At 51.6% G+C, this 12,880-nt stretch overlaps 1 protein-coding gene across 1 annotated transcript in view; it reads left to right on the top strand.

Annotated features, from left to right (window-relative positions):
- LOC126527458 (lysosomal alpha-mannosidase-like) overlaps positions 1-12,530 on the top strand; it is a 68,836-nt gene extending 56,306 nt beyond the window's left edge. Inside the window, exons 22-25 of the mRNA XM_072284351.1 lie at positions 8,113-8,235; positions 8,404-8,502; positions 9,373-9,501; positions 10,578-12,530. Of these exons, the coding sequence (XP_072140452.1) occupies positions 8,113-8,235; positions 8,404-8,502; positions 9,373-9,501; positions 10,578-10,832 (606 nt within the window). The 3' untranslated portion in view covers positions 10,833-12,530. The remainder of the gene's footprint in view (positions 1-8,112; positions 8,236-8,403; positions 8,503-9,372; positions 9,502-10,577) is intronic.
- Positions 12,531-12,880: the final 350 nt, after the last annotated feature.

Raw genomic sequence — 12,880 nt, 5'->3', positions numbered from 1 at the left:
TACGGCTCGCGCGGCCGTGCCACAAGCAGCCGCCGCCGCCGGAGAACGGTTGATAATGGTTCGACGCGGATGAGAAGTGCTAAACAGCGATAACGGCTCAAAACGAACGTAACGTCACAGCGCACCTGGCCCCGCCACCTGCAGTACTTTGCTTGCGCCATTCACTTGGCGCCGCCGACCACAGCAGCTCGTGTCGCCGCAGCGCTGTCGCTTATACTCGTCGGATCAAGTCTCATAACATTGATAACGACATGGACTGCGTGTAGATGAGGAAGAGTCACAATGCTTACGCATACTCAGACAAATCCGAGAGGAGTTCCTGTGTGATTTTTTTTACCGGAAATGTGCAGTCAGCGGTGACCCAGAGTTGACAATGCATGTAAGAGGGGTGCCAAGCTTTCTTTTTTTATGAGAGTCTTGCCCAGCTCCCAAAGATCTGCTCAAGGTAAGACTTGCCGATGGCTGTATGTGTTTTTTTTTATTGTCGCATGGGGGCCCTCGAACCGCCACGAATCCTACAGTGTAATGACGTTAGAGCAGTATTCACGTCCAAAGGGAAATACAGCCGGTAATTGGGCTGCCTAAGGCTTGCGGCCCGGTGGCAGCGGCCCAACCCTCCCCCGTTTCCGTTGACAAGTTAGGGGGAGGGGTCTGGAGAAATCTTACACCCCCCTCCCCACAGTGGTGTAGCCAGAAAATTTTTTTCGTGTGAGGGGGGGTGGGGTCCCAATTGACCGTGGAGGGGGAAGGAGCGGGGCCATTGCCATAGTAGCAAAAAATTTACTGTTAGTGAGCGTTACAAGTGCCCGGCGTGCCCCACTTGGCTACGCCGCTACTAGCCCCCCCCCCCCCCCCCCACCCCGCAATCGACGCAAATCGAGCTATCAGAACGTGCATGACACGCATGCATGTCATAACATGAGTGACATGCCGCGAAGCTGGCATGGATGTCGTCACATCATCATCATCATCAGCTTATTTTGACGTCCATCGCAGGACGAAAGCTTCTCCAGCGATCTCCAATACCCCTGTCTTGTGCTAACTGGTTCCACGTGTCTTCAAGTTTCCCAATTCCATCACGTCCACATTATTCTCTGCCGTCCTCGACTGTGCTTCCCTTCCCTTAGCACTGTTACGTTTCGCCTACAACGCGCGGTAATGCCGGCGCGGATGCAACGGACGCCGGGGCTTTGTTCCAAAACGGCGGACATTTTGGCCTGTTCGACGCCGCCGCAACGCCTACCCGCCAAGCGTGTCCAGGCGTGTTTCAGTGCCACGTGTCTTCGTGTGTGCGTGTGTGTGTGTGCCCTCGCTTGTCAAAGCGCGGCAGCCGGGGAGCGGAGTTCCCCGAATGAGGAGCCTGGAGGTCTCTCGGCTCAACCGTTCGCGCCGTCGTGTGGGCGGTTGGCGATGCGTCACTACACTCGGTTCAGCAGGTCTCTCGGCTCAACCGCTCGCGCCGTCGTGGGCTCCTGCTGCGCCGTCCCGTGACCTTCATCCCGTGACCTTCCCTCCTTCCCTTTTGGACCGCGACGCCGGGAGTATAAGAGCAGCTGCCCCCGGACGCCAAGAGGGAGGCTCCGATTTGTACTGTTGAGTTACGTGCTCTCCCGTCTCTCCACTTCGGTCGACCTGACCGGCCGCTCTTTTGCTATGTTAGAATAAACAAGTTGTTCTGTTACCAGTCTTCTCATGCTTTGCCGGGACCTTCGGATGCTTCCAGTGCCCCAGGCCGCCAGGCCAACGCTACCCTTGGGGCTTGCGACCCATTGGCAATAACGGGCGTCAACACCGAGTCCCCAACAACTCGTGCCAGCGGTGCGATTCCAACATCTGGTTGCCAGCGGTGAGATCGCGACAACGGAGGCCAGCAGCGAAGAGATGCGGTTGACTGTATGCTGAGCAGCACAACGACCATCCGGGAGCAGCGCAACGAGCCCTGTGTGATGACTGGTTGCCTGCAGCGGAACGACTGCGCTGAAGTCTTGGCTGCGAGGTTTGGTGAGTGCGGGACTTTCTTCTTCTGAGTTTTGCCAGGCTTTTGTTAGTGTCAGAAACAGAGCTGGTAATTGTGGTTGTCGTTGCTACCGGGTTAGTTGCGGCAAGACAATAGTAGACAGTAGAGAAAGCAGCATTCAGAGCAGCCATGGATTTGAAGTCGTTGCGCAAACCGAAATTGCTGGAGCTTGCGAGAGAGTTGGGTCTGGATGTCTCAGACAAACTCAGAAAACCAGAACTGCTAAGGGCTATTCTTGAGTTAGAAGCTGAGGATGACGAGCTGTCGGAATGCCTTGAGACCATTGAGGAGAGGGAGCGTGAACTTAAAGAACAGAAAGAGAAAGATGAGCATGAACTTAAAGAACAGAAAGAGAAAGATGAGCGTGAACGAAAAGAACAGAAAGAAAAAGAAGAGCGCGAACACGCTTTGGAAATGAAGCGTCTCGAGGTAGAGATGGAACGCGCTCGTAATGGAAGTCAGGCACACGGTGCAGGAGAACGAGTATTGTTCAAAATGACTGACCTGATGCGGCCGTTTAAGCTTGGAGAGGACATTGGTTTGTTCCTGGTTAACTTTGAGCGAACGTGCGAGAAGCAGGGGTTCTCTCGGGAAACGTGGCCACAGCGCTTGCTCACTTTGCTACCCGGCGAGGCGGCCGACGTAGTCGCTCGCTTGGAGAGAGAGGAGGCAGAGTATTTCGACAAAGTGAAATCGAGTCTGCTAAAAAAGTACCGGCTGTCAGCGGAGGCGTTCCGTCGGAAGTTTCGGGAAAATGAGAAAGGCAAAAGTGAGTCATATACAGAGTTTGCCTACAGGCTTATGTCAAACATGCAGGAGTGGCTCAAAGAAGAGAAAGCGTTTGGTGACCACGAGAAAGTTCTGCAGTGTTTCGGGCTAGAACAGTTTTATAGTCGGTTACCTGAGAACGTGCGGTACTGGGTCTTGGATAGGCCAGACGTTAGTACGGCGGCAACCGAAGCCGAACGCAGAAAGCGGTTCGAGACGAGGCAAGCGCGCGTGTGTTATACGTGCCAGAAGCCGGGTCACTTTTCGGCGCAGTGTCCGACCGAACGTGAGGAGACGGCGGCAGCCGAAGCCGAACGCGGAAAGCGGTTCGAGACGAGGCAAGCGCGCGTGTGTTATACGTGCCAGAAGCCGGGTCACTTTTCGGCGCAGTGTCCGACCGAACGTGAGGAGACGGCGGCAGCCGAAGCCGAACGCGGAAAGCGGTTCGAGATGACGCAAGTGCGCGTGTGTTATACGTGCCAGAAGCCGGGACACTTTTCGGCGCAGTGCCCAGAAACAAAACCAAAAGTCGTGTTTTTTTTCATTAGGCAGCACTGACGAGAACATCAAGCTTCTCGAGCCTTACATGCGAGACCTCCTCGTGAACGGGAAAGAGTGTCGAGTACTTCGCGATACCGCAGCCACGATGGATGTAGTTCATCCCTCTTACGTAGAACCCGATATGTTCACGGGCGAGTGCGCATGGATCAAGCAAGCAGTGGAAGCTCATAGCGTGTGTCTGCCGGTAGCAAAAGTGCTTATTGAAGGACCTTTCGGAGCACTTGAGACGGAGGCCGCAGTGTCATCTATGCTGCCCCCCCAGTACCCGTACCTATTTTCAAACAGGTCCGATCACCTCCTGCGCGAGAAGGGGCTTTTGTTTGGTGAGGCTAGCGTTCAGGCCTTAACCAGATCGAAGGTTCGGGAGCTCGCTGCAAAGGCGGTAGTTGCGGGGCCGACGTTGTTGAACGATGAGAAAGGGTCAGAGGCGCAGCAAGCTAGTATTCAGAGCACGCCAGAACGGGATAAAATTGAGCCTGTAGCGTTAAAGGCACCAGATACTGGAGAGGAAATTCTCGATGCGGGAAAGTTAGAAGAGCTTCCGGTCGAGCTTCCGGGACTAGGCTCAGTGACGAACAGGAAAGACACCGATCAAGTCATTAGTGACTTAATAAGTAAAGCATCGCTGTCGCCTGAGCAGAAAACCGAACTACACCAGCTCTTACAAGAGTTTCAAGGTCTGTTCTCTGAGAGGCCTGGTAGGACTTCTGTCCTTACTCATGACATAGAACTTACCTCCCCAGAGCCAGTACGATCCAAGGCGTACCGGGTGTCACCCCGCCAGAGCGATATTATGGAGGCTGAGGTAAAGAAAATGCTACAGCTCGGTGTTATTGAAGCGGGTGAGAGTGATTATACCTCCCCTTTGATTTTAGTTGAGGTACCGGGCAAGGAACCTCGTCCTTGCGTCGACTACCGCAGGCTTAATTCCATCACTAAGGATCAAATTTATCCGATCCCTAACATCGAGGAGCGCCTTGAGAGAGTGAGTAGCGCTCAGTTTATTTCCACCCTAGATCTTGTCAGGGGTTATTGGCAGGTTCCACTTACAGAAGAGGCTAGTAGGTATGCGGCGTTCATTTCACCAATGGGGACATTCCGTCCTAAAGTTTTGAGTTTTGGTTTGAAGAACGCGCCATACTGCTTTTCAAGCCTCATGGATAAAGTGTTGCGGGGACAGCAAGAATTCGCTTTACCGTATCTAGACGACGTAGCGATATTCTCCGCATCCTGGCCGGAACATATGGCGCACTTGCGGGCAGTGCTAACCCGCCTGCGCGATGCGGGCTTGACAGTCAAGGCTCCCAAGTGCCAGTTAGCACAGGCAGAGGTTGTCTACCTCGGACACGTGATTGGTCGGGGTCGACGCCGCCCCTCTGAAATAAAGGTGGCCGCTGTGCGAGACTTCCCGCAACCGCGCACGAAGACCGATATTCGGTCGTTCTTAGGTGTCGCCGGCTACTATCAGAGGTACATCCCCAGGTACTCTGATATCGCGGCTCCCTTGACGGATGCTCTAAGAAAGACAGAGCCGCAAACAGTCGTCTGGGATGAGACGAAGGAAAGAGCTTTTAGCGCCCTAAAGAGCGCCCTAACAAGCCAACCTGTGCTACGATCGCCCGACTACACAAAAGGGTTCGTTGTTCAGTGTGATGCTAGTGAGCGAGGCATGGGCGTTGTACTGTGCCAACGGGAAAATGGAGAAGTAGAACACCCCGTCCTGTATGCTAGTCGTAAGCTGACCAGTCGTGAGCAGGCGTATAGCGCCACCGAGAAAGAGTGTGCGTGTATCGTGTGGGCCGTTCAGAAATTGTCATGTTACCTAGCTGGCTCGAGGTTTATCATTGAAACGGATCACTGCCCTCTCCAATGGCTGCAGACCATCTCTCCCAACAATGGCCGCCTCCTGCGCTGGAGCCTCGCTTTGCAACAATATTCCTTTGAGGTGCGTTACAAAAAGGGGAGTCTCAACGGTAACGCCGATGGCTTAAGTCGAAGCCCCTAACGTGGGAATCAGCCTCAAAATTGTTTGTTACTGATGTTTTTCTTCCTGAGGCAGGATTTTTAACTTATTGCTTTTGTGTAGTGTTTCAAAGTGATGATGTGCTTTTTAGTGCAATTTTTCCGATTTGTGGACGCGTTCTGAGTGCTGCTAAACTACTGTAAGGAACTAGGCAGCAGTATAAAAGGGGGAAGAGCCTGGCAGGGCTTAGTGAGGGTTGTGCCGTGCTTGCTGACTGAGCGGTTGACTTTTGGCGTGGTTCTAACGCTTGCCGGAAACGAGAACAAAAATGTCAACTCTCCCGAAGTCACTTTGCAGTGTCCTGTGTGCACCTGAACGTGAGAACGAGGCCTTCTCTGTGCGCTGCGCTCAAGAAACGCCCAAGGACGCCCAACTTCGGTTATGAGCATCATCGAGCGACATCCCTCCGGACAGCGGATGCAGTCCCCTGACCATCGGGATCTCCTTCCCCCGGCGGGGCGGTCTGTTACGTTTCGCCTACAACGCGCGGTAATGCCGGCGCGGATGCAACGGACGCCGGGGCTTTGTTCCAAAACGGCGGACATTTTGGCCTGTTCGACGCCGCCGCAACGCCTACCCGCCAAGCGTGTCCAGGCGTGTTTCAGTGCCACGTGTCTTCGTGTGTGCGTGTGTGTGTGTGTGCCCTCGCTTGTCAAAGCGCGGCAGCCGGGGAGCGGAGTTCCCCGAATGAGGAGCCTGGAGGTCTCTCGGCTCAACCGTTCGCGCCGTCGTGTGGGCGGTTGGCGATGCGTCACTACACTCGGTTCAGCAGGTCTCTCGGCTCAACCGCTCGCGCCGTCGTGGGCTCCTGCTGCGCCGTCCCGTGACCTTCATCCCGTGACCTTCCCTCCTTCCCTTTTGGACCGCGACGCCGGGAGTATAAGAGCAGCTGCCCCCGGACGCCAAGAGGGAGGCTCCGATTTGTACTGTTGAGTTACGTGCTCTCCCGTCTCTCCACTTCGGTCGACCTGACCGGCCGCTCTTTTGCTATGTTAGAATAAACAAGTTGTTCTGTTACCAGTCTTCTCATGCTTTGCCGGGACCTTCGGATGCTTCCAGTGCCCCAGGCCGCCAGGCCAACGCTACCCTTGGGGCTTGCGACCCATTGGCAATAACGGGCGTCAACACCGAGTCCCCAACAACTCGTGCCAGCGGTGCGATTCCAACAGCACCCATTCTGCAACTCCAATAGACCAGCAGTTCTCTCCCTTACGCATTGCAATGTCTGCCAAGCACGACTTCTTCCTCTTAATGTCAACCAGAATATCAGCTATCCCCGTTCGCTCTCTAATCCACATCGCTGTCCTCCAGTCTATTATCGTCATGCCTAATAATTTTCATTCCATCGCTCGTTGCGCGGTCCTCAACGTCTTCCCAAGCTTCTTTGGTAACTTCCAAGTTTCGGCCCCATACGTTAGTAACGGTAGAAAGCAATGATTAGCAGTAAGGTCCCTGGTTATGATTTAGTAATGCCTGCCGTAAGCTCTCCAGCTAATTTTTTATTTTTGTTAATTTCCTTGATCAGAGGCCCCTGCGAGTAATTAACCTCAATAAACGTATTTCTGCGCAGGTTCTAGAGGCTGACTGCCGACCATGACATTCGTTCTCTCGCCAGGCTGCGGAACATTACTTTTCTGTTCTGCATACTAACTCTCAATCAGACTCTTACACTTTCTTCGCCAAGGTCCTCAAACGTTTGTTGCAAATAGTCTGCAGCTTTGCTGAGTATGCCAATGTCATCTACAAACCGTAAGTTGGTGAGCTATTTACCGTTAGCCCTCACTCCTAACAATTCCCAGTCTAACTGGTTGCACACCTTTAAGTATTCAGTGATAGCATTGTAAATATTTTGCCATTGATCATATCAAGCCTTTTGCAGATATCTGGCTATGCAAAGTCTGCGCGTTAGTGGCATCCGTTCGATATCAACATTAGTGGGAAACTTCATTTTTGACCGCTGTTCGGAGCCAGCGCGCTGCTGCCTAGATGCCCCGATCTAATCATTCCAGCTACCTGATTCAAGCGCAGGTAGCGCGCGTTTCATGTAAAGCCAATATCAACGCCTTAACTGGCAATGTTCATTTATCATATACTGTAAGCTTGTTCACTTACTCCCTTATAATTAGGGTGTATATTAGAAAGACTGGGGTGTTCCAAGGGTGCTTTCTTGTTGAACACCCTTTTCCATTAAAAAAGGGTGTTTCAAGGGTGTTTACAAGGGTGAAAAGATGAATACACCCGTATTACACCCATAAGGGTGTGAAAATTTTTAGAGTGTATATATGGTGTTCGGTTGTCAGAGCTCTGGCAATAGATAGGTCTTATAATTGCATCTAGCACCCTATTCTTTGATTTTTTTTCTTTTTTCGTTGAACAGCTTGACTAACGTTAGCTGGGACGCACGGGTATACCGACATGTGCAGTTGTTGTTTGCACGCTACCCTATACCAGCACAGGCCGTGCTTTGTCGCGTTGATTTTGTTTCCTGCAGCTAATATTTAAGAATAGCGTGTACGTTCCATAGTAAGACCATCTGATTTGCGGTCTTCTGCGTCTTATAGTTTATTCTCTTGCCCACCTCGTTCTCTCATATGCGAGCCTCGCTCACTCTCTCTTAGCTGCCTCCATGATGTGCACACTGAATCTCGCACTCCTCTCTGGCGCACTTCGTTTGCGCCCACTTGCTCGAGGCCCGCAGACATGCAGGCGCGTCAGCCGCGATCAATCGTTCGCTCTCTCGAAGCTGCACAGGCGGTACTTCATAGACGACGCGCTGGGCGTCGAAGAGCCGCTGAACGATCGCGGGGTCAACGACGACGGCATCATCGTCAAGGGACGACACAGGCTGCACCTGGGAACGCCCAAGGTACGTGTCACGTGTTCCTCCCCCTCTGTGCATAAGCGTCTCTCACAGGCTATCTTTCAATGTTTAGAGAGAGATCTAGAGAGGCAGCCGTGTCCGGTGAATACACTTCGTATTTTGCATTCCTGCCTGCAGAAGCAGCAAGGCTACTTTACGCGACATATGTTACAGGAGGCAGCTGACCTGATGCGAAGAGCAGCCCTGCAGGAAGTGTATCGGCCCGTCTACATGTTCTACCCTTCGCCGCTGCCGGCTAACGCCAGAAAACAGGCAAGCGTCTTTCTCGCCGAACCTGTGTACGCTTTCCATTCCGTGAACCCTTTGCGTTCAACGCTTACTATAATATATATTATACCGGAATAACGTCTGGGTATAACGGCCGGAGCCATCGATCGTGTCGGGCTGAATACTGTCCTTGTCAAACCGCCAGAGCTAACTAACGACCCGCTTACTCCTTTGGAAGTATAGACCACCTGAGAATGCTGAGTTCTCGTGGGGATTATTTCGCGCCTCGGGCGAGAAAGCTAAGTGTCTGCGGCGAGAAATGTCCCTAAGTACCTCCAGCGCCCATAGCAGGCACAATTAAATTTTAATTTTATTTTATTTTTTGAATTATCAACAGGAGGGCTACGCGGCTTAACTGGCCAGTGTCTCAAAAGAAAAATAAATGCAGTGAAATGTTGACGCCAGCTGATATCGCTGAAAAGGAAAACACTATCAAAATAAAGAGATATACAAACGGAATTAAGTCTGGAAGACTTGACTATATACATAAGGCCTGGCCAGGAAAATAAGTGCGTTTGTGGCGAGCGGAGCACAAGCAGTGCGCTGCCGAGGCCATTCTGTATTTTAAGTGGTAGCAGTCGATTCTCGAATAAAGCAAATTGAAACGAAGGAAAATTGCTGCTGACCGCAGCAACTGTCTAGCGCTGTCTGCCGACACCCGAGCAGCGGTCAGCAGGGGAGGGAGTAGGGGCGACCAGGTAAAAAAAATATACGCGCTGCACCAGAATGGAGCTCTAAGAGGCGGTCGTCGCAGACGTTAAGCGCCTACGAGTAACGTGACGCAAGTTCCGCGCACGTACACGCGTGTCAAGCCGCAGGAGTGCACGCCGTCCCGCTGATTGTCCCGCCGTGCAGCACTCGGAGCTGCGCGTTCCCCTGCCCCCTGGTGGACACTTGATGACCCTGGAAGGCACCCAGGACAACCGGACTCTGATACGCATCGAGAACATCGGCCGGGACCTCACCATCAATGTGTCCGTCACGGTGCGACAACGTCCGTATTTACACGCATGCATAGTGCTGTCCACTAGATATGACGTCGCGAAAAATGCGGTACTTCTGTCGAATTCTTGCCCCCACTCCCTATTTTCTTTTTGTGTGCAAAAAAGCCCGAAGCCTGATTGTTTAATCATGTCAGCTAACTAAATGTCTTCCTTCGATAGTAATTCGTGAGCAATTATGTCCCAAAGCTACTATTTATGGCCCAAAGCCGTCGTAATATGCATAGTCGCCGTAGAGATAATCATGACTGCCCTATGGACGTGCACCTGAGTAAGCGGGCGCTTTGCATTTCGCCGCGGACTGCAGTACAACCCGTGGCCTCGCGCGCAGCGACAGGAAGACCGCGGCGATTAGTATGCTTGCCGCAGATCAACTATACAATCAGTTTGAACTCGCGTCCCTCGAACCGTTTAGTGTATCGGAACTCAATTTAGGATCAAGATTTTACTACGACAAGCACATGCAGTCTCTCAAATATTTCATGGCCGTAATGCGCGACCAAACCGAGCTCTTTCAAGTACGCTTTTTCCGCTCAAAGTTCATTTGTTAATTTTGTTGTTATCTAGGTAGTAATTGTTCTCACATTTACCTCTACATATTAAATTTGTCCAATATTGACTTCGCCATCCGCCAACTAAGGCCAAGGCCATTCACAGGCACGTACTCTATTCGCACTATACGTTCTATTTGCTATGGATTCGCCGTTTCTCATAACGTTCATCCAATTAATGCTTTCACTTGTTCAATTTCCCTCAGTAGCTTCGTTAATACCTTCCTGAATACAGTCGTGTCAGGTTTCTGCTTTCCCAGTGAAAATGCGCGGCAGAATTTTTCCGGTAGCAGGCTAGAGAACACCAGCCCAGAACCGGCTCGTTTGCCTTTCTTGTAAAGAAATTATTTCTAAGCCTATACCTCACTCCTTTCTGCCGTGGAAATCAGTCGTCATTGCCAATTCTCACTAACGCAAATGCCGTCTGTTCTTCCTGGCACCTTACGGAACTGGAGGAACGTGTATGAAGCAAAGCCCGTTGACGCGCAGCCTCACTCTGGGAACGCAGCATCTGCTCCACTCGTTCCTGCTGCTGGACGGCCGCGAGACGGCGCTGCCGGCGCACCGGTACCGCAGCGAAGTGCAGCGGCGTCCGTGGCCGCAGGCGGGAGGGGAGCACGCGGCGACCCCGGACGAGTCCGCGTACCGCATGCAGCAGGTGCACGGCAACTTGCTGGTCAGCCTGCAGCCGGGACAGATTCGCACGTTCCTGACGACGCTCAAGGCGTTCAGCGTGCCGTCCGCCTCCCGGGCGGGCCACTGACGTTTCGCCAACGTCGCCGGTGACGTAGAGCGAGCGTTCTACCATGCACGCGAGCTGTCCGGAAAATCTGGTCATTTGCAAAGACCAGGGCACGTGTCGGCAATGCAGATGTCATCGCGGCAATATTTGGTCACGCGTAGATTTCGTTAAAGAGCGCCTTCGGTTATAATTTCTGTTCCACAGACGACAAGACAGCTGGTAGTCGCCCAATTACAGTCCGGTCAGTGCACCAGTTTTTGAAGCACCATTGGCGGCATAGGGTGTTTCAGTAATTATGGCCGTGATGAACCTCAGAAGCCCTTCCCGCTCATCGTCCTCGGATTACTCTGTGCAGATTTAGGTGACGCGTATGCGCGCGAGAGTCAGACAGCTGGAACCAATGTGGAGGGGAACCAGCGCGTGTACACGCCAACGGGTCAGCCGTGGTGCACTTTGCAGGAGGCACGTTTATCCATGCGGGAACCAGCCACGAATTACGATGGACTGCACATACTTGCGTCGAAGTTACGTAACCTTATTCGAAGGCGCTGCAGGCTGAAGATAAATAAAGAAGTCGTCGTGTATACAGCGATACCTCATGCGTTTTCTGTGAGTCTTCGTTACTGCAGAGACGATTTTATTTAGTGTACATACAGTCAGTCATATGTCGCACTCCTTTCATAAAAATAATTTAATCACCGGCTCGAAGCACGTGCAGACGTTATAATTATTAGCGCTGTTACGAGGTCGAACATTGTAGTGTTTCCAGCAAAGTGATCGTGCGTATGGAACACTGCGCAGACGGAAGTGAAATGCGGTCACATGGTGTGAGCAGAGGGCTTTATGCACCCGTGTCCCTGTTTTTTTCTTTTCCTTGCCTTTAATTGTATCTCTCGCTCTTGGCACTGCTGGATGTAACTGGCAGCCCCCTCCGAAGTGTTACGGGGGGGCATGGGAAACGAGAGTGTCATTAGCAGAGTTCTGTTACCCATCTGATTTGAGGTTTCTTGCCTCTCGCTTTTCACTTAGAATTTCAGTGTGGCTAAAACCTTATTGCACCATTGTTGGCGCAGACGTGCACGGTCTCTAATTCATACTAATTCATACATAGAAGAGTAAGGCTATTTTTCGTGGTAGTTGCACTGAATGTTCGATGATAGTTCGACAGTATGAAACGTGCTGAATGACCTTGAACTACTTCGAGCTTATTAAGTGTTAACCAGTCGGGATCCCAAAAGGTTGAAGCATATTCAGGCACAGGACGGACGTAAGTAATATATAACTGTTTCTTTAATGGCGATGGTGCAAGGGTAGGTTTCGTTTTAGGCAACCGAACATACGATTGGATTTGGACGTTACGTGGTCGACGTGATAAGTCCATTGTAAATAGTATTGTGTACACCAATATACTTATGACCGTAAAGATTGAATCGGGATTGCATTCAAAGAATACAAGTGGTTAGGGAAAGGTGTGAAAACAAATTAAACACTTCATGGATATAAACTTAAAAAGAGCTCTACAACCATCTAAGAACCTCTACTTTTAAAAAAATTCAGCGGCGATTTAGCGGTACATGCGACAGAAATGCGTTAGCATTACGTATGAAACGGTGTTTGTGTTTCACCATAAAACATTGTGGAAGGATGAAGTTGTGAACATAAATCGTGCACGGTATTACACGTTGTATGGGATGGAAATAAACACAATTGTACATTGGCCATATGCGCCGACTACGTGGGGGGGGGGGGGGGGGGGGGGGGGCTCCAGGGCCCGAGCCCCCTCCGGAGTTTTCCGGGAGGGGGGCCCCACCGGAAACCCTAGCTTGTCCTCCCCCCCATTACGAGTCACTGCCAGAGTGTAGTCACCCACATCACTAGAGGTTTCTCTTGACTTGCCTCGACCTTTTCACTTAAAATTTTATTGCGGCTAATAGCTTAATGCATCATTATTGGCGCGGACGTGCACGGATTTTAATTCATACTTTGCTTTATTTCTGCAAATCCTGACGATAGGTGAACAAGCGGATTAGAAGTACCAGCGGCGGGCCTCATCCGTATTTTCTCGTTTC

This window comes from Dermacentor andersoni, chromosome 9 (assembly GCF_023375885.2).
Source record: "Dermacentor andersoni chromosome 9, qqDerAnde1_hic_scaffold, whole genome shotgun sequence".
NCBI lineage: Eukaryota > Metazoa > Arthropoda > Arachnida > Ixodida > Ixodidae > Dermacentor > Dermacentor andersoni.
The sequence above is the reverse complement of the archived record's forward strand: the minus strand, read 5'-3'. Positions and strand labels throughout refer to the sequence as shown.